The 24,826-nt window shown below is 40.2% G+C and overlaps 2 protein-coding genes and 1 pseudogene across 3 annotated transcripts; all 3 read right to left on the bottom strand.

Annotated features, from left to right (window-relative positions):
* Nucleotides 1-9,832: 9,832 nt before the first annotated feature.
* Nucleotides 9,833-15,894, bottom strand: LOC125189441 (F-box/kelch-repeat protein At3g23880-like; annotated as a pseudogene).
* Nucleotides 15,895-16,683: 789 nt separating this feature from the next.
* Nucleotides 16,684-19,537, bottom strand: LOC125223332 (protein IQ-DOMAIN 3-like). Its single transcript, XM_048126440.2, has 7 exons — nucleotides 18,986-19,537; nucleotides 18,711-18,909; nucleotides 18,507-18,623; nucleotides 18,214-18,425; nucleotides 17,834-18,061; nucleotides 17,622-17,741; nucleotides 16,684-17,517 (listed from the first exon to the last, which is right to left on the bottom strand). The coding sequence occupies exons 1-7, from the start codon at nucleotides 19,535-19,537 to the stop codon at nucleotides 16,933-16,935; spliced, it is 2,013 nt and encodes a 670-aa protein (XP_047982397.1). The 3' UTR covers nucleotides 16,684-16,932.
* Nucleotides 19,538-19,559: 22 nt separating this feature from the next.
* On the bottom strand, nucleotides 19,560-21,695 carry LOC125223379 (uncharacterized). Of its 2 annotated transcripts, XM_089065759.1 has the most exons (3): nucleotides 21,381-21,695; nucleotides 20,695-20,870; nucleotides 19,560-19,663 (listed from the first exon to the last, which is right to left on the bottom strand). In XM_089065759.1, exons 1-3 carry the CDS (start codon nucleotides 21,653-21,655, stop codon nucleotides 19,656-19,658), a joined length of 459 nt encoding a protein of 152 aa, XP_088921885.1. In that variant the 5' UTR covers nucleotides 21,656-21,695; the 3' UTR covers nucleotides 19,560-19,655. The 2 variants fall into 2 exon arrangements, with proteins under 2 accessions (XP_088921885.1, XP_047982464.1); XM_048126507.2 differs by lacking the exon at nucleotides 19,560-19,663 and having other exon boundaries at nucleotides 20,499-20,870.
* Nucleotides 21,696-24,826: the final 3,131 nt, after the last annotated feature.

A 24,826-nucleotide genomic window follows, 5' to 3' on the forward strand; every position in this document is an offset into this window, starting at 1 on the left:
AAAGGAAATGTTGTGTTCTTAGTTTTGTATGTAGATGACATTCTTCTAATTGGAAACAATAAAAAGATGTTGTCATCAGTGCGAACTTGGTTATCCAGCCAGTTCGAGATGAAAGATATGGGTGAAGCGGGACACATTCTCGGTATCAAGGTTCTTAGGAACCGAGCTAAGAGAATGTTGTGCTTATCCCAAGAATCTTACATCGAAACAGTACTTAGACGATTTAGCATGCAAGATGCCAAGAAAGGTTTTCTACCTTTTAGACATGGCATCCATTTATCTCAAGAGATGTGTCCTAAGACAGCATCTGAGATAGCAGAGATGAGAAGAATACCATATGCCTCGGCAGTTGGTAGTCTCATGTATGCTATGCTTTGTACTAGACCCGATATCTGCTTTGCTGTTGGCATGGTAGCAAGATATCAATCTAATCCCGGCCAAGGACATTGGACTGCCGTAAAGAACATACTCAAGTACCTTAATCGGACTAAGGACTATGTTCTAGTTTACAATGCAGCCGAGCTCTGTCCTTTAGGATATACAGATTCAGATTTTCAATGTGATGTAGATTCGAGGAAATCAACTTCCGGATATGTGTTTACCTTAGGAGGTGGAGCCGTAATTTGGAAGAGTGTAAAGCAGAAATGCATTGCAGACTCTACCATGGAAGCCGAATATGTGGCCGCTTCGGAGGCTGCAAAAGAGGCTGTATGGCTTAAGAACTTCCTTCTGGACTTAGGAGTGGTCGCGAATATGCCCAAGAGCATCACCATTTATTGCGATAATTCTGGTGCTGTGGCAAATTCGAGGGAACCGCGGGCTCATAAGGCGAGCAAGCACATAGAGAGGAAGTATCATATCATTCGAGATATAGTGCAGAGAGGAGACATACAAGTGGTCAAGATTGAGTCAGAGAACAACCTGGCAGATCCTTTCACGAAGGCATTAGCGGTAAAGCCGTATGAAAGCCATGTTGAAGGAATGGGAGTTCGACTAATTCAAGACCTCAATCCGCTTTCAGTATAAGTGGGAGAATATTAGACGTTAGCACATTTTTTTGTATACTCGAAAGTGTTTTGAGTATAAGTGGGAGATTGTTAGAGTTTGTATACTAGAAATCACGTTTCGAGTGATTGAATACTGTAAAACTCTTATTTTATTTTCCAATAAATAAAACAGATTATTTTTTGTCATAATGTTGTTATGTTTTACATTTAATGGATGTTAATGCATGTTTAAATGTATAAGTTAACTTAACAAAGTCTAAGTCTTTTGTTTTAGTAGACCGGTTGTGGGCGTCGTCCACTTTAAGGTAATACGGTCAGTTCTAAACAAAGAAAAAGATGAATTTCACAACCTAGATGGAATTTGACTACCCATCGAGAAAGGTTGCAATGTCAGTCCGCATATTTCTAAGCCTTACTGAAATAAGATGACATTGGTGTGGTATAGCACTGAACGGATCTAACAGCAAGACTTGCCTTAGGCTATCTACTGAAAGGCGAGGTCTTGATAAATATTTATTTCTTAATCAATGTAGGTTAGCATTGAGCATACGGTATTGATTATGCATTACTTTGACTTATCAAATGGTGCGGGTTTTTCGTAACCCAATGATCCTGATATATTGGGTAGTGGTGATCAATATCTAGCGGTGCTAGGATTGCTATTATATTGAATCGTGCACGAGCTGAGTCTCGTTTGATAATGTCCTCAAGAGGAGCGCGAAACGAGGTTTTATTATTCGGAACCTAGCTAGTTGGAGTGTGATTACTCTATGAATAATAAATAAGTGTTTCATGCTAAGTCCACTCTTGGAATTAATAAGAAGTTAATTAATTAAGTCAATAGCAGACATTAATTAATTAATGGACATTTTAATCTTAAGCACGGGAAATGAAAGTTAAACGGAAACCCGGATTACTTATAATTTCGGATTTGGATGGGGAGAGTTCAATATTACTTCTGTAGTGGCTGCTCGTAATATTCCAATTATAACTTATATTAAATTGTGGGTTCAATTTAATTAGTAAAAAGTAAATTGGATGAGCCCATATCCAAAACCTTCCATAGATCCCTGTCTGGGCCCAAAAGGAACTTAATATAAATAGGAGAATAAAGGAGACAGAAATAACACAATTCAGATTAGTGTAATTTTCGAAAATTATAGCTCCAAGCTGTAGAGATTTTCGAATTCCTCTCCTATTCCAAAAAGGATTTCTTCTGTCTTCTTTATTTAAGTCCTAGTATTCTAGTAAGATCAGCCCACACTGATATTGGGATACAGTTCGGGAACCAGAGAGAAGATTTGTGGTTTAGTACTCAAAGCATCACGTGGAGAAGAAGCTAGCCATCTTCAATTCTTTGGAGAATTAATTAGGTATTTTTCTGCTCCGTAGAAAAGCATGTTTTAGGTTTTCAATATTCTTAAAGCATGATTAATTCAAGTTATGAGCATGATACATGTGATAATTACGCGAATAGCTTTTGTCTAAATAATCTGCTAAATAGATCTGATTATTATGTGATTTATTAATGCACCCGCTTCCGCTGCCGGTTCCAACACAATCCACATCTCTCCCGCCATTCCTCTTGTCACACTTAAGCCCAATAAAATGCTCCTATTGTGCACTCTTATTTTTGGTCTAGGTACAATATATATTTTTACTTTTAAAAGAGTCACTTGTAAAACCATTAATAGAATAAAAATCCTACTAATTAAAATTTTAAATATTAATTACAAGCTCAAATTTGATTCATTCTAAAAACAAAATGTAAAACCACGTAAAAGTAATTTATAGTGGTTTGGATTGTAATCCCGTTACCACTTTAACAAATTCAAAATTAGGTCGATAAGATGAGATTTAAAATTTTATTTCTTTAAGGAGGAGTGTATATTTGTATTTGTATTTGTTTTGAATATCATCAACAATGGGATACTGCTTTTACTCCCAAAGTCGAATTGCATTCATGGCCTTAGATGATAAAATCGAGTCGATCTTCAGTGCGGTGTATTACGGCCATAACCCTGTGCCTTATGGTAATAAGGTTGTCGGAAATGGTGTCGATGCCACGAATTTTGATTGCTACCTTAGTGCAACTACTACGACAATCACCCGGTGTAAAACAACATAAAAGTAATTTATAGTGGGAAGTGAAATACATAATCTCAAATTGTAATATTAAATCCCAAGAAATTAGTTAACAATGCAGCTACTTTTAAGGGATAATTGAATATGGATAGGAAATATGGTTTGGATTGTAATCCCATTACCACTTTAACAAATTCAAAATTAGGTCGATAAGATGAGATTCAAAAATTTATTTATTTAAGGAGGAGTGTGTATTTGTATTTGTATTTGTTTTGAATATCATCAACGATGGGATACTGCTTTTACTCCCAAAGTCTGCCCATTCGTAATCCCGGAATTGCATTCGTGGCCTTAGATGATAGTATCTAGTCGATCTTCAGTGCGGTGTATTACGGCCATAACCCTGTGCCTTATGGTAATAAGGTTGTCGGAAATGGTGTCAATGCCACGAATTTTGATTGCTACCTTAGTGCAACTATGATGCACTTTTTATTTGCACTATAAATACCTGCAAGTATACAGAGTAGGTATAGTATAGCAAAAGGTTAGTACCGGGTATCGAACAGGGGGAAGATGTACACAAAGTGTCTATCTTCTACTAGAACTCGATTACTATCTGGAGAAGCAAGAATTATTGGAAACTTTTTGAAAACAGTAAATATTAAAAACAGTAAACAACTAAAAACAAGCAAATCACAGAGAGAAAAGTATAGAGATAAGGGGAATTCCAGGGATGTGCTTTCGCTTTAATGGTTATACAAATTCCAAACTACAATACCCTAGCACAGTTAATACTTTGAAAGGACGAGTCACCTAGCTTATGCTCATGCGATACAAACGTTGATTACTAACATTAGGGTTGTCAATCCTAACACGTAACTCCAAAAAGCTCCTAAGACCCTTGAAAAGTCCTCACTCTCAATTAACAGTGCCGTATTAAAGGAAGCTAACTGTAGTGTCTACTAAGTGGATCTAACTCGCTAGAACTCTGTCACAGTTATGAAGCAAGTTGTATTGAATCATACATAATTGTGTCACTCAATTATGAAGCATCATGATTAACTTAGGGAAGAAACAAAGTAAAAACAAAACGGATATTAAATAGAAAACGGAATTGTATAACCAAAGTTGCTACTAACACATCCCTAGAATCCTATGAGTTTAGTTACACATGACTGAATAAACTAAAAACATAGATTGAAGGGAAAGCAATTTGAACATAAAACTAAAGCAAATAAAACCCGTAGGTTGAATCCTTGTCGTTCTTGATGTTCTTGAAATCCTTCTTCAACTCCTTGCACAATTGAAGTACTCTAGCTTTTGATCTCTATGAATGTGTTCTTGTTGTGTGTCGGAAAAAAAACTCTTTTTTTTTTTATGAAGCTTGAGGTCCTATTTATAAGGGAAGATTATTCCTCATCATAGAAGGAAAAGATCTTCAAAATTTGGTAAATCTTGGAGCAAATCTAGGGCTGGTCGGATTCGCCGCCTTTCTCCGGCGGGCCGCCGCACCTTGGCCGGCGGTCGCCGCGTTGGAGTCCAAAGACTCTGACCCTTCGGTGGCGGACCGCCACATGTCCTCCGGCGGTCGCCGGGCGAGACTCTTCTCCTAGCGTAAATTTCCGAGGCGGGCCGCCACATAGCTTTGACCGCCGGGCGCCGGCGGTCGCCGTACAACTTCGCGGCGGTCGCTGGTCGCCGTCTGACTCCAGATTTCCAGACTATGCGTTTTTACTCCCCTTTTCGGCTCAAATATGCACATTTCTCACAAAACACGTCAAAATACCAAAATGTATAGAATATGCAAATAATGGATATGTAGAGTGATTTTGATAATAAAAACGGACCAAATAATGGCCTTAAAACAGTGCAAAATCCGGGCGTATCAAACTACTACGACAATCACCCGGTGTAAAACGACATAAAAGTAATTTATAGTGGGGAGTGAAATACATAATCTCAAATTGTAATATTAAATCCCAAGAAATTAGTTAACAATGCAGCTACTTTTAAGGGATAATTGAATATGGATAGGAAATATGGTTTGGATTGTAATCCCGTTACCACTTTAACAAATTTAAAATTAGGTCGATAAGATGAGATTCAAAAATTTATTTATTTAAGGAGGAGTGCGTATTTGTATTTGTATTGAATATCATCAACGATGGGATCCTGCTTTTCCTCCCAAAATCTGCCCATTCGTAATTCCAGAATTGCATTCATGGTCTTAGATGATAGAATCGAGTCGACCTTCAGTGCGGTGTATTACGGCCATAACCCCGTGCCTTATAGCAGGGTTGTCGGAAATGGTGTCGATGCCACGAATTTTGATTGCTACCTTAGTGCAACTACTACGACAATCACCCTGTGTAAACAAATACACTAATAAAGACTAAACATGATAACTCGGCTCAAAAGATTAGTCTGTTTACAACCGATGTGGAAATTGAGTCAGTTACATACACAAACTTGTTCATCACTTAATAATAGTACTTAATTCCATTATACACTACATATAATGCATTGGCTTGAGATTATTATATTTAACAGGGTGAAGATCTTACAATTGCACAAATTGGGGCCTCGGGAGCTGTACTAGGGACGAGAGACGAGAATAACGCATTGATTTCAGTGCACTTGACTCATATTCGTGAGCCTATCCAAAAATGCACAAGTTGTCGTAAATCAGCTGGGCCCGAGCCACACCTTTGCAAGGACACTCGTTACTTCTTACAGTCGCCTTTTATCACTCAAAGATGCATCACTGATCAAGACGAGTTTGTAGTGTTAGCAACAGCCGGGGTAACTAACTAACTAACTATCCAACTAACATCTCTACCTACTCTTGTTCCGGTAATTGTTCATTTTGTTGAGGCATAAATCTTAGGTTTGGGATGTGCTCTCCATTGAAGACGTGGTAGATATCACGGGCACTTGCCCTAGACGCTCAGGCGCAGCTCAGCAGTAGTGGAAGCAGCAGTTAGAGTATGGAAGTATAAGTATCCGACTTCAATGGTTGATGATTGTGCAATGGCCTACCTCTTCCTCAACCCAACAACCAATTTAACTCAATAGGAGAAACTAGTTTCATTCATAAGTCTTCCAACTACTAAATGTGTGAGATGGTGTTCAATCTTCCTCATAATTATTGCTGTTTTTTCAACATTTTTTTTTATTTTCGACCATTATAATTTCTTGAAATCACAACTTATTTAGGGGGTATTTCTTTTTTAGTTCTAGAGTAAAACTTAAGTTCCATAACCGTACTGGACTTTTTTTAAAATTCCGACTTTTAGTTCTTCTTCTCCTTCATCATCTTCTTCTTCTTCAACTCGTTGAGGAGCCACAAACTGATAATTTTGGAAGTATGAATCCACTGATGCTCGAGCTCCACTCCATTGCGGCTCATTTTGGCTTTGTGAATAGGGGCGATTACTCCAATCAGGCTCAGGTTGGCTTGGGGAAAAGAGGGGACGACTCTACTGTGATTGAGACTCTTGGCTTGGATAGAAAGACCACTGAGGTGGGTCATACTCGGGATTCATAGGCGCCGGTTGCACATAATCAGGATGCGGTTGCGACATCTTAATATGTCGCGTGTTACCGTGTCCACCAATTTGAACACCCCTCACCCCAGGATGTGGTTGCATGACCACATCTTGGTGTTGGGAAGCCGGGTACTCCATGACATTGGCGTGGTTCGTAGACTGAAGGGTACACCTAACAATTTCTTGAATCTGTCGTACTCTTGGGTCTATCTCTTGATTAGTAGTCAAATGTCAAACTTGCTGAAAACCCTCAACCTAGATAAAAAAAATTATAAAAATATCAATACGAAACAAACTATAACACATGAAAGCATATAGTTTAATATAACAAACTTACAAATAGTCTTATGTCAGAAGCTGTCCGTTCATCCCAACAGTTGACTGTACCCCAGGTTGAGTTAGGTACGTCACCGTAATCCTGTTATACCACGCCATGTATCCCGGACTCAGTGGAATGTTATTGTACATCGTTGCGCCACCTAAGGTTGCCTCGAACCTTTCATATCTCATGTCCCATTCCCCAATAAAGAACTGACGCGTTTCTTCCCAATTAGTTCCTTTCTTACCACGCCGATTTTTTTTTCCAAATGATCGGCTTCTTTGAGCATCCTATCTACGAATTGATGAATCTCCTGGTACTGATTAAATTGTCTGCACACTCGTCCAGCCTCATGCGCCTCGACATATGCCCAACATACCAAATAAGTGTCACAATGGGAGCATTCAGTCACATCCCTATAGTAGTATGCAATTTGCATATGGCGTCTACAGAAACTGCAAAACCAACAATGTAAAAGCCAAATCAATTTCATAATAAATTCATAAATTAAGTAAAAAAAAAGACATTTACCTTCCCAGGTTTAATCAAAGATATTTGATCTTGGTAATGCTCAACCGAAAATCTAGGAGCATTTCCTATGTGCGTAGTTCCTTTGCACCTATAAATAAAATTGATGTAAAAAGCCAAAGACCTAAGATACATAAACAAATAAATGTTTAAATACATACCTGGCGCCACATGGCGTATATGGCTCGTGCACGAGCGCTCCTATGAACGACGGCCTCAATGTGGGCATTCTTTCCCACGCCCATAGCTGCAGAAGCACCATAGGCCCACCCAACTCTTTCCTCTGATCTATGGAAGCCCCACACAGATAATGATACAGGTACGACAAAGCCGCACTACCCCAACTAATATTTTGCACTTCGTCCGGATCCTCCAATGCATTCAGCCACATATAAGGAACCTTACACCTCGTGGTGTATGGTAGAATGAGTCCTCCTAACAAGATTAGGGATGGATACATAATCTTCGGATATATACATATGTAGGTAGGTCATCATCCAAATGTATCCTCGTTTGATTGATCAGAGCGGTCATCAGCAAACCGCCCTGCTTTGTCTCTGACCCTGTATCTGGTAACCATCCCAACAAAACTCGGCACTTGCTAGGTCAATCGGGATATCCAACATGATAGTCACGGCCTGTGAAAACGTGACTGTCTGCTCTCAAGCCCTAAATGGCTTGCATATCTTCTAAAGTCATCGTCGCCTCTCCAATCGGTAGATGAAAAGTGTGCATTTCCGGCCTCCAACGCTCAATCAAAGTCGTGATAAGCTCATTGTCGACCTTCATCGACTTCCCACAATCCATCACGCCTTTGAAACCAAATCTGTCAAGCCAATACATCACATTGTCATGAATATCGACATCCCAAATCTTACTTTCCGTTTGTCGAACTTTGAAAAGATGTGTTGTGCCATCATTCAGTAGTTTATTTGAAATGTGTTTTCTCTGAAGAAATAGCACTGACGGATAATAACGGTCCGCAAGAACTTGAAGTTGCCATCTAATCTAATAACATATTCACAAAACAAAAATTACAAACTCACATTTAAAATACAAATAACTTATATATTCAAATTCATCATCAAAACGACAAAATATTATAAACCAAATGATTCCCTCCTAATCCATTGATATCCAATCATATACTATATATTAGAAACTCCAATTCATCACAATTCATGTTTATAAGGCCTAATTTACATATAACTCCTAAATTAGAAATTCACAATTAATTCCACTTCAATGTATATATAACTTGTAAATTATTATGATAATCAAACTAAGTAGCCATTGCAAAAATTACCCAATATAATCAAGCCAATAAAGGTTCAATACAAGAAACATTTCAACCCTACTCTCTCCAATAACAACCAAAATCACAACACCAAGCATCTCAAACATATCAAAAACTATACAATAGAATGAATTTCACCAATAAAATCCATTACAACTAACAAAACAACAAAACATCGGTCAAAATTGAACAATTTGTAATAAACCCTAATTTACAAAATTGGGAGAAACCTACACAAAATATGCAATAAACACCGAATAAGGGATAAATATTGAAAGATTGAAGAAAACTTATCGAAATATATTGGAAATCGCCGAGATTCGCCGGAAAATCGCCAAGAAATCGCCGGGAAATCGCCTGCCTCTTTCCCTCACGTGCGCAAAATGAAGCTACTGCCTCTCGCGTCTGTTTAAGTTCGAAAAAGAGACGCATGACCCTTATGCGTCTTACCCTAAGACGCATGACAGTCATGCGTCTTCTAATAAAATAAAATAAAAAATTGAAAGACGCATGAGCTTAATGCCTCTAACCCTAAAGCGCATGGCAGTCATGCGTTTCATTAACAGGAGACGCATGACGCTCATGCGTCTCTCCTTAAGTCGGAATTTAAAAAAAAGCCCAATATAGTTTGGAACTTAACTTTTCCCCTAAAACTAAAAAAGAAATACCCCCTTATTTAGAGTAATGTTTTTTCATTGTAACATTGGTTTTTTATTCTTTTATTCCTTTTGTCTATATAACTACAACAATTCGGATAGAAAATAAAGTAATTAAAACCCGAGCAAGTAAAAAATCAGACAGATCACACCTCTCCATTTTAGGAGTAATTGCAAAATTATCTTCTTTTATTGAACAAATTAAGGAAAAGCAGCAAGTATTATACAAGTAAGAGCCTCATAGATTAGATACCAATAAATCTTTTACATATATCGTTCGATAGAGTAGATTCGTCATTAATATTAATTTTGGGAGTAGTATCATATATAGTTCATCCATATAGTATTATGTGTCAATCGTGAAGCCCAAACATTTACAACAAATGCTATTCATATCTCACCACTTGATTTACATTATTTCAACTATTTTATTTAGCTAAAGATAAAGAGCTACTAAACTTTCGACACAGACATCAGCCTCAAGAAAAGTACCAATATTCCTAATCTTGGGATGCCTAAACGAACCCTCTTTTGCGTCATACACAACAAAGCCCGACCCATAAACCAACAAGACCTCACCCTTCCCTCTGACACACAAAGGTGTCGAATAGGGACCTTTCCATGGATCATCAAGATATGGAATCACCACCAACTTCACCCTAGAGACGGGACGAACACCCGCGATCCAAGTAGCTCGGTTCACTCACAACCCCACGAGATTCGTTTCCCAGATCGAAAGACACAATCTCCCACTTAGAATCCACCCCAAACCTCCTCCCCCAATGAAGGCTCCCACTCACAAACTTGCCACTATCATCAAAGGGCAAACCATCACATCAATCACTTTCCAAGAATCATCCCTCAAGCTATAGATGTTCACCACACTCTCATACCTCCCACCATTGCAAAATCCAGACAAGAATCCAACAACCTTATAATCATCATTAGCTTCAACATATCCAAATCCGTATTTAGTAATGAACAAACCCCTCTTCAAATCATCATCCACATCGGGCAATTTCCGATGCTTTCTTGTGGAGGGATTCCATACGAAGAAATGCTTGCCGTTGACGGCGATGCAGACGAGCCCATTGCAGCTGCCGACGACGCGGGCGGAATTGCGAGGATTCTTCATCGGATAGTCTAAATCGGCGGCGTCCGCCGCCGCACCGGCGAGGAGGGAATGGAGGGAGCAGTGCTTCAGGGTGTAGAACGGGAGGAGGACGGTGGCGATGGCTCTCCGGCGGGAAAAGATCGGATCTTTGGATGAGATCAGGATGTGGGATTATGCCCTTTGCAAATATGAAGTATAGAGAGCGAGCTAAAGCTGTGACCAGAGTCGGTGAAGGCTCGGGGAGGGAACAGATATTGAGACTCATCCATCAGCCAAAAACTAGCCGTTGGTGAAGTGATAGTTATAACTGATTTTCTGTTTTGATTTGGGGTGTGGTTATCTCAAGTTGAAGTCTTCTATTTTTAGCTCGGTATTTTCTCAGTTTATATAGCAGAGTGAAAACACACACACACATAGCAGATTGGGGGTTTGTGAGCTCTAGCTTGTGATTAGTTTAGAGCATTCAATTTGTAAGTGTGAGCCATCTTCTTGAGAGTGTTGATTCAATAAACTTCGAGTGACTTCTCCGTGGATGTAGGCAGCCTTTGCCGAACCACGTAATTGCTGAAGAGTGCTTTACTTTTCTTGTTTGAGATAGTCTTCAATCGGTAGTTTCATCCTAACAAGTGGCGCCGTCTGTGGGAAGGTGCTTGATCTTGGTTTTCTTGGGCATTTTGATTTCAAGTTCTTGGTCAAGAAACCTGTCTCTCTGGTTGAAGCACGCCAACTGTTTGAAGAATGTCTGCAACGAAGTTCGAAGTAGAGAAATTCACCGGTCACAATGATTTCGGGTTGTGGAGACTCAAGATGAAGGCGATCTTGATGCAGCAAGGCTTGTGGGAGATCTTGAATCAAGGTAGCAAGGAAGAAGAGAAGCCTGAGCCAGATGAGAAGGAGAAAGCAAAGCTGCAGGGTATGCAATACAGAGCATACAGCACCTTAATTCTTAATCTCACGGATAGGGTTCTGAGGGAGGTCTCCAAAGAGGAGACTGCGGCTGGTGTATGGTCAAAGTTGGAGTCATTATACATGACTAAGTCCCTGGCTAATCGTCTGCATCTGAAGTAGAAGCTGCTGACATTCAAGATCACTGATGGGAAGAGTGTAGCTGAACAGCTTGAGGAGTTTAGCAAGTGCATAGATGATCTTGAGAGCATAGATGAGGAGATCAAGGATGAAGACAAGGCCCTGATGTTGCTGAATGCTCTCCCCAAAAGTTACGAGCATTTTAAGGATGCCATGCTTCTTGGCAGAGGGTCAAAGATCACCTATGAGGAAGTTCACTCAGCCTTGAAACTCAAGGATTCCCAGAGGACCACAACTAAATCTAGTGATCTTTTGGCAGAGAGTCTCTACATGAAGCACAGTGAGAAGAAAGGAAAGAAAAAGAAATTTCAAAAGAAACAAGAGAAGGACAAGAATGAGGGTGGAAAGGAAACAAGAAGCTGCCATTACTGCAAGAAACCGGGGCATCTCAAGAAGGCATGTTTTGCTTGGAAGAGGAAGCAAGAACAAGAGAAGTCTAGTGATGCAGAAACTGCAGATGTGACTCAAGAAGTTGAGAATCCTGAGGCCTTGAATGTGCAAGGTGTAAATACCATTGAGGAGTCTTGGATCATGGACTCAGGATGTACTTTCCATATTTGTTCACACAAATCTTGGTTTCAAAACCTTGAAATTAGCCAAGGATCTGTGATATTGGGCAATGACCAGACCTGTGAAGTCAAAGGGATTGGTAGCATAAAGCTCAAGGTGATGGATGGCAGTATCAAGGTCTTGACGATACATTCCACAAATTAAGAGAAACCTTATATCTCTGGGTCTGTTGGAGTCAAAAGGGTATAACTTCAGCTCTGAATCTGGAATACTAAAAGTAACAAAGGATTCAAGAGTCATCATGGAAGCCAAGAGGAGAAACAGCCTATATTATTTGCAGGCTGAGACAGTTGTTGGATCAGCTCACATTACCTACTCTCAAAGCATGGGTTGCTGGCATACCAGATTGGGGCATGTTGGTGAGAAAGGGATCAGGCTGCTGGCCAAGCAGGGTGCCATCAAGATAAATGGTTCAGAAGGTTTGAAGAAATGTGAACCATGCATTCTAGGAAAGGCAAGGAAATTATCTTTCTCATCTGGAAATGTTTAAGGACTGACAACGGGATGGAATTCTTATCTGCTGAATTTGAGGGGTTTTGCAAGTGCAAAGGTATTAAAAGGCACAGGACAGCCCCCAGGAATCCTCAACAAAACGGGGTTGCAGAGAGGATGAACCGAACTCTACTTGAAAGGGTGCGGTGCATGCTATTTTCTTCTGGCCTGCCCAAGATTTTTTGGGCCGAGGCTTTATCTACTACTGCACTATTGATAAACAAGTGTCCCTCATCTGCTATATCAGATGAAACTCCAGATGCAAGATGGTATGGGAGCATCAGTGACTACTCTGTTTTGAGGAATTTTGGATGTGCAGCATATGCACACATAAAGCAGAACAAGCTAGAGCCAAGAGCCAAGAAGTGTGTTATGCTTGGATACCAAGATGGTGTAAAAGCTTACAGGCTTTGGAGTCTAGAGAGGGGCGATCAGAAAATTGTTATAAGTAGAGATGTCAGTTTTAATGAGGATGAGATGCCATTTAAGAAACAGCTGGTACCTGCAGACCAACAGAATTTTGAGTTGGGAGAGGGATCTGGTGGGTTTGATTCTGAGGAAGAACCTGAAGCCATAGAGGATATGGAAGAAGGTGGAGAGCAGATAGAACAGCCAGATACAACTCAAAGTGAGGATGTTCAACAACCAACAAATCTGAATCAGAGACCAAGAAGAAGCACCAGACCACCCAGTTGGTTCTCTGATTATGATATGAGTTTTTTTGCTCTATGCGTGGCTGAAGTGTTATTGTATGCAGAGCCTTCAACCTATGAGGAAGCTATAAGGTGCAGGGAAAATCAGAAATGGATAAAGGCAATGAGGGAAGAGATAGATTCCTTACTAAAAAATGGCACATGGATTTTGGTCAGAGATCCTGGAACTCAAAAGCTGATCAGTTGCAAATGGATTTTCAAGAAGAAGGTGGAGGTGGGAGAAGTTGAAACAATACGTTTTAAGGCAAGGTTGGTAGCAAGGGGGTTCAACAGGTGGAGGGAGTTGATTATACAGAGGTTTTCTCACCAGTGGTGAAGCACACTTCCATAAGAATTTTGCTCGCACTTGCTGCTCATTTTGACTGGGAATTGCACCAACTCGATGTGAAAACGGCTTTTCTACATGGGGATTTAGAAGAAACAATCTACATGGTGCAGCCTAAGGGTTTTGAGAAAGCTGGAGAGGAGCAGAAAGTGTGTTTGCTAAAGAAGAGCCTATATGGGCTCAAACAGAGTAGTAGACAATGGAACTTGAAATTTCATGAGCATATGATGGCTATGAAGTTTGAAAGATCTAGCTTTGATAGCTGTGTGTATGTGAAGAAAAGAGGAAAGGAGATTATTGCTTACCTGCTGTTGTACGTGGATGACATACTGTTGGCAGGCTCTCACAAGAAGGAGATTCAGCTTATTAAAGATGATCTAAGACTGAAGTTTGACATGAAAGATCTGGGGGAGGCTAAGAGAATCCTAGGAATGGATATTTTCAGAGATAGAAAAAGGAGGGTTCTAAGGCTGGTCCAGGCAGATTATGTTAGTAAAGTGATCAGCAGATATCAGATGACAGATGCAAGATCAGTGTCCATTCCTTTGGCCAACCATTTCAAGCTGAGCAGGGAACAAATGCCTAAGACAGAAGAGGATAAGAGAGAGATGAGCCGAATCCCATATGCAAATATTGTTGGGAGTGTCATGTACTTGATGATTTGCAGCAGGCCAGATGTGGCCCATGCAATCAGTGTGGCTAGTAGATACATGTCAGATCCGGGCAGGGAACATTGGACTGCTTTGAAATGGATTTTAAAGTACCTAAAGGGTTCAATGAATGTTGGTTTGCATTTTGGAGGTGGAGCATGGTCTAAAGATGATGATATTCTGGAAGGTTTATGTGATTCAGACTATGCAGCCAATCTGGATAATAGGAAATCTCAGAGTGGCTACATCTTTACACTTTTTGGCACAGCTGTGAGTTGGAAATCAAATTTACAACCAGTTGTTGCTTTATCCACAACCGAGGCTGAGTATATCTCACTGACTAGGCTGTAAAGGAAGGGAAATGGTTGCAGGGGATACTTGATGATTTTGGGGTTGAGCAGACTAGAGTGAAGATCAAATGTGATAGTAATTCAGCCATATGCTTAGCAAAGCATCAAATGTTCCATGAAAGGAGTAAACACATTGATGTTAGAAGGCATTTCATTCGGGATGAAATTCAGAATGGGAGAATAGATGTTGTGAAGGTCCCAACAGAGGAAAATGCATCTGATATGTTAACAAAGGCTCTGCCGGTCTCTAAGTTTAAACATTGCTTGGAGTTGGTGGAGATTGTGGAGTGCTAGAGTCAAATACCAAGGTTGAGAAGGAAGTTAGATATTGATTCTTCTTCTTTGCAAGGTCAAGGTGGAGATTTGTGGGATTATGCCCTTTGCAAATATGAAGTATAGAGAGCGAGCTAAAGCTGTGACCAGAGTCGGTGAAGGCTCGGGGAGGGAACAGATATTGAGACTCATCCATCAGCCAAAACTAGCCGTTGGTGAAGTGATAGTTATAACTGATTTTCTGTTTTGATTTGGGGTGTGGTTATCTCAAGTTGAAGTCTTCTATTTTTAGCTCGGTATTTTCTCAGTTTATATAGCAGAGTGAAAACACACACACACATAGCAGATTGGGGGTTTGTGAGCTCTAGCTTGTGATTAGTTTAGAGCATTCAATTTGTAAGTGTGAGCCATCTTCTTGAGAGTGTTGATTCAATAAACTTCGAGTGACTTCTCCGTGGATGTAGGCAGCCTTTGCCGAACCACGTAATTGCTGAAGAGTGCTTTACTTTTCTTGTTTGAGATAGTCTTCAATCGGTAGTTTCATCCTAACACAGGAGGTGGGCGTCGATGAAGTGGCGGCTGGAGATGAGGCGGCGCCATGATTGGGAGACGGAGAGGAAGCGGAGGAGGGATTTGACGGGGAGGCGGGAGAGGATTTCGGCGATGATTTCTTCGGGGAAATTGGGGGTTTCGCGGCGGATTTTGGTGGGTCTGGATTGGATTTGATCGGTGGTGATGATTGGGGATTGGGTTTGGGGATTTGATTTGGTTTCTTCTTCCATTGTTTCTGGAGTTGACTTGTTGGCTGATGGGAGCTGAATGTGATGAGGATTTTTGGTGTTTTCGAGGTGAGATGGGATTAGTTGAGTGTTAGAATATGATTTTTGGGCAATTCGATGATTTGTTTTTTGGGGAAATGACAATCAGATGGAATTTGTAATGAAAAAGGATAATGTTTGTTTATTTCATCTGGAAAAACCAAGCTACTTGTGTTTGTTATCTATACGCATAAGTTCAGTATGGTGATATTCGGTTTGTTAGCTCGTGAGCACGCTTGTTAGGTGATTTAATTTGAAAAATGAAATTATTAACCAAATATAAAATTATTAACTAAATAGTAATAATATATTTCCTTATACCAAATTTAAATATGTAGCTATTTTGTTTACCTTAAGTCACCAATGAATATATTGAGAGCCTATGAGATATTCGATAAACAAAGTTTGAAACTTAGTTTGATACTATATAACAAGCTTGAGTACGATGATAATCAGCTTGGCTTGGCTCGGCTCGATTTGAATACACTCGTATGCAATAGTGGATCTGCAAACCTGAACTTGTAGGGTCGAATACGATGAAGAAGGTCGTTGTCGGTGTCAAAAGGTAGAGGAGGTGTGAAAGAACACAAAGGGTTAGGGAGGAGCTGCCCTATTGTCGGGTTAGCGCCAACTCCAAGACCTAAATTTTAAAGATTTTCTCAATTTCACGAGCCAGCGATGGTTTAGTCAAACACATATAGTTCAAACGTTGCCCCTACATAATGTACTATGTTCGATAGTATTTGTATTTGAATTCGGGCATATATTTTATATGAGAAATTGATTTTTTTGTGTATTAGAGTTTTAAGACATATGTAGATTGCGATCAAATTAAAATACAAGTTCAAAAAATATAAAACAAAATGAAAGTTCAAATAATAAAGAAAAATATATAGTTCATTCGATACCTCACAATCACGCATCATAAATTAGTGGAATTCTACTCATACTACAAAAGGAAACAACACTTATAAATCAACACGAATCAATTCACAAATAAACACAAAAGTTTTGAGTTAGTTGTTAACAACACTTGCACACACAAACAAAGGAAAACAAAAACACCAAACAAATTATGAGTTCCCAGTCGTGCCGTGCTGTTTAAGGGCTAGCACCCAACCTCGTGGGAGTCGAATGCCTCCTCGGTCGGGCAGGGGAACCGGAGAAAGACAGTCGTTTCTTTGCAGAAGCGGCTGTCTCCGACCCCTGCGGGTTAGGCAACCGTGACCTAGCCCGTGCGGACTCCGTGTAGGCCATGTAGCCCGGAACCGCAGGCGAGCTAGCAAGGCTCTCATTGTCTCTCAACGACGAGCCCGCATAGCTACTCCGCCTCCGGCATTGCTCGGACTGGGTGCTATTCAGGCTCCTCGAGTCATCATCCGTGACAAGAACCCCCCTCGGGCTCGCAGGCCTAATCCTCCCTCCAGCCCTCGACTTGGGAGTCGAGGGTGACTGCCTGCCGGGAGGCCGCCGGCCTCCCTGGGCAGTCGGAGACTGGACCTTCGTGTCTCCACGAATAGCAACGGCGCGGCCCGAGGCTGCCTTTGCCGCGGCTTCGTACTCGGCCACGTCGCCCTTCTCCCACGGCCGCGCGGCCATCCACCTCTCCAACCAGCTCCATCCCCACCCGGGATTGATCGGATCCACGAACGCTTGGTTTGTGGAATCCGAGAGATTTTTAAGAGTCTAATGACACAAAAATCAACACACTCATCAAAATGCATAATTTCACAACTAACTTATTCAAGAAACGAATACAAAAAATACATTATATATATATATATATATACCTGATGTGAATATGCATAAGCTAAGGCTCTCTCTCTCCTCCTAGCAGCTTCTTGCTTATAATTTATATCTGCCTCAATCTGCTCTTTAGATCGGCAACTTTGATCCCAATTTTCCCCTTTCTGATTAAAAAAACACACACGCAATTTAGCCATACTTACTAAAATTCTTGAAGAAATTTAGTAATGCACCCTTTGAAGGCCAAAAAACTCACAAATCCTCTCGACTTGTCGAGATCATCGTCATGAATCCACCCGTTCTGCCTGTGAACGGACGGATTCTCCTCCAACAACAGGGTTCGCCTTGCACGAATCTCAGACTGCAGACGAGCCATCGTCTGCATACACTTCAAGCTCGCGGCCGCCTGCCTCTCGACCGACTTCCCTCCCACCACGGTTTTCAGCCTCATTAAGCATCTCAGAGCCCTAAAAACTCTCCTTGCCTAAATTCACAGACAAGATTAGCGTTCGAGGCCAAATATCTCGAGTTAGAGTCTGTTTTGACATTTTAAAATTGAATGTTGCAATTAACAATAATAAAAAAAAGAGACTAATATCCAACACTAAAGAAATTCATTCATTCATTCAACCATACCATATATCCTCGGAAAGCTGCCTGAATCTTGACGGAGGCCATCTCTTCCTTCGTCTTGCCCGAGCCGTGCGCTGCGGCTCTGAGGCGGACGACCTCTGCAGCAGCGTTGGCTGCTGCAACGGCCGCCTCAGCAGCCATGGCGGTCACGAGAGCAACAGAATAGGCGTGCCTATTCTGTTCGCTCTCCGCTTCGTGCAACTTCACCTCCTGCGCTGGAGGTGCAAACATAAGTTAATCAATACATGACGGATTATGATATGTGGAATCAAGACGAGTATAGGGGCGATCCCAACCTTCTGAGGACTCCGGCTTGTGCCTCGCGGTTCGGTATTTCTGCAAGTGGCTCTTCACGTGGTAGATTGTGAGGCCTTCAACATTCATGAGCTTCAACACGCCTTTTGGCGTAGCTCCTGCATAGTTAGTCTCGTATTAGTTTCTGCTGACAGACTTTTATAGTGGTTTCAGTTCTCTCTTTATGTTGTCTGTAAGACACTTACGTTCGCCACCACCTAGTTTCGTAACAGCCTCTGAGAAAACTTCGTGCAGCTCAGGCGTCCAACGCATCCGTGCCTTGGTTGCTGGCGAAGGACAAGGAGAGGCGACCGCAGGAAGCGTCTGCGCAGTAGAGACTGTAAGAAGGCGGCGCTCCTGGATCTGAGGCTGGTACGTCGCGAAGTTTGGTGGCAATTCGAGCAGCTGTAAGTCGAGTCGAGTAAAACTAAGCTCAAGCTTTCACTCATTTAGCATAAAACAACAGAGTTGAGAAGCAAACCTTGGCATCAAGATCTGGAACATTGACATCAACAAGAAGATCACTCAAGTTCAAATCAAGCGTGTCGTCCGGTGTGACTAACTGATCGGCCCACTCCCGCCAGTCTGTTTTCCTAGCCGAGTCATCCGATGGCACCACGTCTCTGTGGTGGGGAGGAGGCGCATCCGAGGTGTCTATAGTCCACGAAACGTCTTTACTTTCCGGCTGGCCATCTCTAGCAACGGTAGGGGAAGATTGGCTCAAGTGGAAAGATCCCCTGTCGTTCAATGCCTCGGAGATGAAAGGGGGAACTCTCAAATGGCTTGAGTCAGGCGAGAAAGAGGAGGAATGACTAAGACTAACAGAGGCCGACGAGAACGAATGCCCAGCTGTTCTGGTGTCGGATGCTAGTAGGTCTGTGGTCAGTTCATGCGCTAATGTAACCTGTGGTGAATCGGGAAGCTTGGGGTACTTTTCTTCCGAGAGTGCAGGTAGAACGTGCAGGGATCTCGATAGAGATCCAGAGGCTTCGACTTCATTTGAACGCTTTTTCTTGAATAATGCAGGAGCCATGTTCAATGATCCATGAACAGACTGAAAAATCGAAGGGGTTCTGCGATGATTCGAGCTTAAACGAAATCCGAGACCACAACCATCAGTTCAAGATCTGCAGTCAGCAACCAGCAATAGCTCATCCATCTGGAAAAGGAAAACAGAACTAGGAATGTCAATGCAACACAAAATGATATGATTACACCATAGTCTTGTGAAGAGATGTTTCATAGCTATATTTTCTACTCTTGCTAACTCATTCCCTCTTCATTGTTTGAAGCCTAGAGCGAAGAAACGAGAGGCTCGAGTAACAGATGGCTTGAACTCAGTTATGATGATGATTTGAGGCTCGAGGTTAAGTCAGTAGGCCTTGAGCCTCAAGTCATGGATGACTTGACTTCAATTCACGTTTAAGCTAAAGAAACACAAAGCCTACGAACGCTATCCACGAGGCTAGAAAGGCTCAAAATGGCTAATGAAACATCTCTTTCCGAAACGAGGCACTCTAGCTAACTCATTCCCCCTCGATTCAACATTTGAAAGAGGCTAGATCCATGAAACAAGAGGCTCAAGTAATCAAATGGCTTGAACTCGAGTCGTGATGATTTGAGGCTCGAGGCCTAGTCACTAGACTTTGATCCTCGAGTCATGTATGACTTGACATCAAGTCATGTTTGAGCTACAGGAAAGCTATGTATGAGGGTCGAAACATGGCTAGAAAACATCCTTTCACACAAACCAAATGGCAACATAACACAGTTCTGCATTATCACTACCAATATTGAAACATTCAAACATACGAAATCGAATACAGGCTAAAAACTCCAAACCATACAACAACAACAACAACAAACCTCGAGTTTCCTCAAATTTCCAATCTAATCAAGACTGGATTTTTTTCAGAGCTGTGATCATTTTAGCCACCAATGCTAGCTTTCAAACAAAACCAAATCAGAAGATACAGCAAAGGAAAGAAAGAAGAGAGACAAGGTTCATTCAATGAGATAAAGATAAACTCAATGTTTCCACACACAAGCATCCAATTTCAACAATTCAAGAAAACCAATCATCAAAAGACAGGTAAACAACAATATCACTTATTAATCGTATCTACTAAAATTCCTTATGGAGTCACAAATATATTCACGTAACTCCAGATATTCAAAGTGGGCCCGCACCAATTATCCTCACTTGCAAAAGGAAAGTATCTTCTCCTTGATCGACGAGGGACGGCCTCGCGACTCCGAGGTACCAGACGTGGCCCCCTATGGAGCCGAGGCACTGGGTGACACTCGCGTGGTGCGTGATCGTCGAGAACCTAAGAGGCCTGTCCTCTAGATGCATGATGTAGAACCTGATCAAGAAGAATTGAATTAGCCCTTTGCTTGTGGATGATGATGAACAAGGAACACATAGTTATGAGAAGAAGAGTAGATTTATCAACTTTTTTATAGTCCATCCGTCCACGACCAATAATCTCGTTTTTCCATTTTAATCCGGGCGCGAAAATCAATCACCTTCCACCCTTTATAAGTTTGGCACACTACACTACTCCAATACATGTATGACACTTCAACTAGCAATGCTCTAACCATTTTTCTCCATCTTTTCTGCTTCAACTAACAATAAACTAACCAATTTTACATATATTATCACTAATCAATTGCTCCTAAGTTGAAATACAATCAAAATCCCCTTTCACCACATATTCACTCAAATTGAGTTGATAATGTCACCCAAAATTCAAGGTATGTAAACACATTTTCATTTACAACATGATTTCCATTCCTTGCCATCAAATTAAAGCATCAAACACTTTTGCAGCCAATTGAATATCACAAATCCCTAAAATTCCAATATAGACCTAGGGATGCCACGGGACAGGTCGAGCTGCGCGTCGAGGGGGCCGAACTCATCGCCGTCCGGCGACGCCTCGATCACCTGACCGAATTCACGGAAACTCTCCGGCGTTGCTTCAATTGGTTGCAGCCTAATCGCCGCCGGAGAAGAAGAAGTCGCCGCCATCTGCCGACTGTATTCAAGGGGATAAGATCGGCGGCGGGAAGGGGAAATTGGTGGTGGGATGAAGGCGGATTTGGGCGGAGGGAGGGAGAGTTGTGGAAATGCCACCAAATTCATACGGCACTCTTCTACCTTTGCCACTACATTTTCCTTTTCATTTATTTATTTTTTATTTATGTGTATTCATGAATAAACACTTTTTAATCCCAGAAAAACACACATCGCACAAAGGAATTTTTATTTAAGTTGGATACGGTATTTTTTTTAATTGAAAAAAGACTATTTTATTAACAAGTGAAAAGATCTCATCTGAATTATCTCTTGCATGTAGTATTAGTTTTAAATAATTGAGTTAGTGGAATACGAAAGTTTTTTACCATTTATAGTAATTATGAAATGAGACTCTTATTCGCGAACGAAGGAATCTTATTCGCGAACGAAGGAAGTAAGTATAAAAATTAAAAGGCGTGAAAAAATTCGCGAACGAAGGAAGTAAGTATAAAAATTAAAAGGCGTGAAAAATAGAACAATAGTCTTGCAATCAAATTCATTTTCAGCCTAGCATGGATTGATTTATTTTGGGCCAACAAAGTCATAGTCCAACCCATAGGCCCAAATTTGACAAATAATCAATTTGTAATTGTATAAAGAGTTTATTTGATTTAAGGAAAATATCCATGTTTGCTCTAGCACCTTTTAGCAACCCTAGAAAAAAGAAAAAAGAAAAAAGAATTCACATATAATTAAAATTTAAATACGTACAAAAGTTGTTGAAAATGTTAGGTTCGGTATACTGAAAAACATGTTTCGAGCAAGTTTCGCTCGAATAGAATCTTGCTTGTATACGTAAAACTCTATAATCCACTTTTAACCCGATTCAGTATTATTCGAGCAATTTCGCACGAATAGAATCAGTATATTATTACATTGTGTTTGCTTGTGCATTTATAAGATGTTTTATCATTTAAATGTATAAGAAGCAAACAAAGTCTAAGTCTTTTGCTTAGTAGACTGGTTGTGGGCATCGTCCACTTTAAGGTAACACAGTCGGTTCTATGCAATGCTTTGCAAAAGAAAAAGAAGAATTTCACAACCCAGATAGGCTTAGACTACCCATCGTGAAAGGTTGCAATGTCAGTCCGATTATTTCTAAACCTTACTGAAATAAGATGACGTTGGTGTGGTATAGCACTGAATGGATCTAACAGCAAGACGTGTCTTTATGCTATCTAATGAAAGACTAGGTCTTGATAAATAACTACTCCCTCCGTCCCATTGAAGATGACCCACTTTCCTTTTTAGTTTGTCCCAACCAAGATGACCCATTACTTAAAATGGAAACACTTTTATCTCTACTTTATTCCCTCTCTCTTACTTTACTCTCTCCCTCTCAACACACAAAATAAAGTTGCATAAAATCCCGTGCCGCCTAAGAAAGCGATCATCTTCCTTGGGACGGAGGGAGTATTTCTTAATCTACATACGTTAGCATTGAGCATACGGTATTGATTATGCACTACTTTGACTTATCAAATGGTGTGGGTTTTTCGCAACCCAATAATCCTGATATATTGGGTAGTGGAGATTAATATCTAGCGGTGCTAGGATTGCTATTATATTGAATCGTGCGCGAGGTGAGTCTCGTTTGATAATGTCCTCAAGAGGAGCTTAAACAAGGTTTTATTATTCGGAAACTGGTCAGTTGGAGTTTTATTACTCTATGAATAATAAATAAGTGTTTCTTGCTAAGTCCACTATTGGAATTAATAAGATGTTAATTAATTGAGTCCATAGCAGATATTAATTAATTAATGGACATTTATATCTTAAGCGCGGGAAATAAATAATATAAATAATGTAAACCCGGATTACTTGTTTCGGATTTGGATGGGGAGAGTTCAATATTACTTCTGTAGTGGCTGCTCGTAATATTCCAATATAAGCTTGTATTAAATTGTGGGTTCAATTTAATTAGTAAAGAGCTAATTGGGAGAGCCCATATCCAAAACCTTCCATAGATCCCTGTCTGGGCCCAAAAGGAACTTAATATAAATAGGAGAATAAAAGAGACAGAATAATCACAATTTTTATTCTCAAAATTTTTAAAAATTTCGAACTCTCCAGCTGTGGAGGATTTCGAATTCTTCACCTATTCCCAAAAAGATTTCTTCTGTCTTCTTTATTCGAGTCCTAGTATTTTGATAAGATCAGCCCACCCTGATATCGAGATACAGTTCGGGAACCAGTCAGAAGATCCGTGGTCTAGTATTGAAGATCATCACGTGGAGAAGGCGCGAGCAATCGACGATTCTTTGGAGAATCAAATCGGTAACTCTAAACCGTAGAAATCATGTTTAGGATTTATATTTTCTAAGCATGAATTATTTGCGTTCTAGCATGCAATTATCTGTTTAACATGTGAATTGATTAATCGCATAATCGGTCAAATAGATCCGTGTCTGATTTATTTGATTTGTACAAGTCTTCCGTTGTGCAAGGGGCACCAAACCCCCAGCAGAAAATACATGACTCATGTGTTTATTTGTCTTAGCATCAAAACCAAAAACTTTTATGTTTTACTTTTAGAAAAATTAAATGTAAATTAGAGGTTCATTTAGCAATCAAGTTTTCTTGCAAAAATGCTGTCATTGTTGACACATGAATCTTATACATGAATACAGGCTACAGCGATATATATGAGATTAACATGCTCTCAAACTAATTCATGCAATTGTTCAATGAACCTTCAATACATAATATTTTCAAGAAAATGAACTAAGTATTTTGACTTTCCCCAAACTTTCATCTTGATCCAAAGGAAAAATATTGCCCATGTTCATAGTATATATCCAATTATCCATCTCAAAGTGTATGAGTGTGTTGTCAATTATCCATGTTGTTCGGGTAGTATTTTAATATTATTAATAGTATAGAATATTGTATGATACACATGAATAGTTTGAAAGACATTTTCGATGATTTTTCTCGGAGCGGATCAGCTCATTCATATACTACATCTTTTAATACTACACTAATCAAATAATGACATGTGGATATTTTTTAAATTAATAAAATAAAAGACTAAAAATTTAATTATCATCATACATTTTCTTATACACCAATAGTTTGCTGTCATGTATACAAAGAAAATAAACAGTAGAGAAATAGATGCTCCAGCTCCAAAGTAGGATGCTTAATAGAACAGACCAATGCCGAGACTTCAACATTTGGAATTTGTATCTCTTTCAACCATGTCAAAGTTTGAAACTTTTTCTTTCATTTCTTATT

Source organism: Salvia hispanica, chromosome 2, assembly GCF_029641045.1.
Source record: "Salvia hispanica isolate PSC_SH4W2 chromosome 2, Shi_PSC_v1, whole genome shotgun sequence".
NCBI classification, from domain to species: Eukaryota; Viridiplantae; Streptophyta; class Magnoliopsida; order Lamiales; family Lamiaceae; genus Salvia; species Salvia hispanica.

What these genes read in the sequence shown, in the direction of transcription:
- LOC125223332 (XM_048126440.2), bottom strand. Translation starts at nt 19,537, where the DNA reads ATGGCTCCTGCATTATTCAAGAAAAAGCGTTCAAATGAAGTCGAAGCC. An exon ending in TTCCAGATCTTGATGCCAAG is followed by an intron (nt 18,910 to 18,985) that starts GTTTGCTTCTCA and finishes CTCGACTTACAG; the next exon opens with CTGCTCGAATTGCCACCAAA. An exon ending in GAAACTAGGTGGTGGCGAAC is followed by an intron (nt 18,624 to 18,710) that starts GTAAGTGTCTTA and finishes CTAACTATGCAG; the next exon opens with GAGCTACGCCAAAAGGCGTG.
- LOC125223379 (XM_048126507.2), bottom strand. Translation starts at nt 21,655, where the DNA reads ATGAATTTGGTGGCATTTCCACAACTCTCCCTCCCTCCGCCCAAATCC. An exon ending in CTGTCCCGTGGCATCCCTAG is followed by an intron (nt 20,871 to 21,380) that starts GTCTATATTGGA and finishes CTTCTTGATCAG; the next exon opens with GTTCTACATCATGCATCTAG.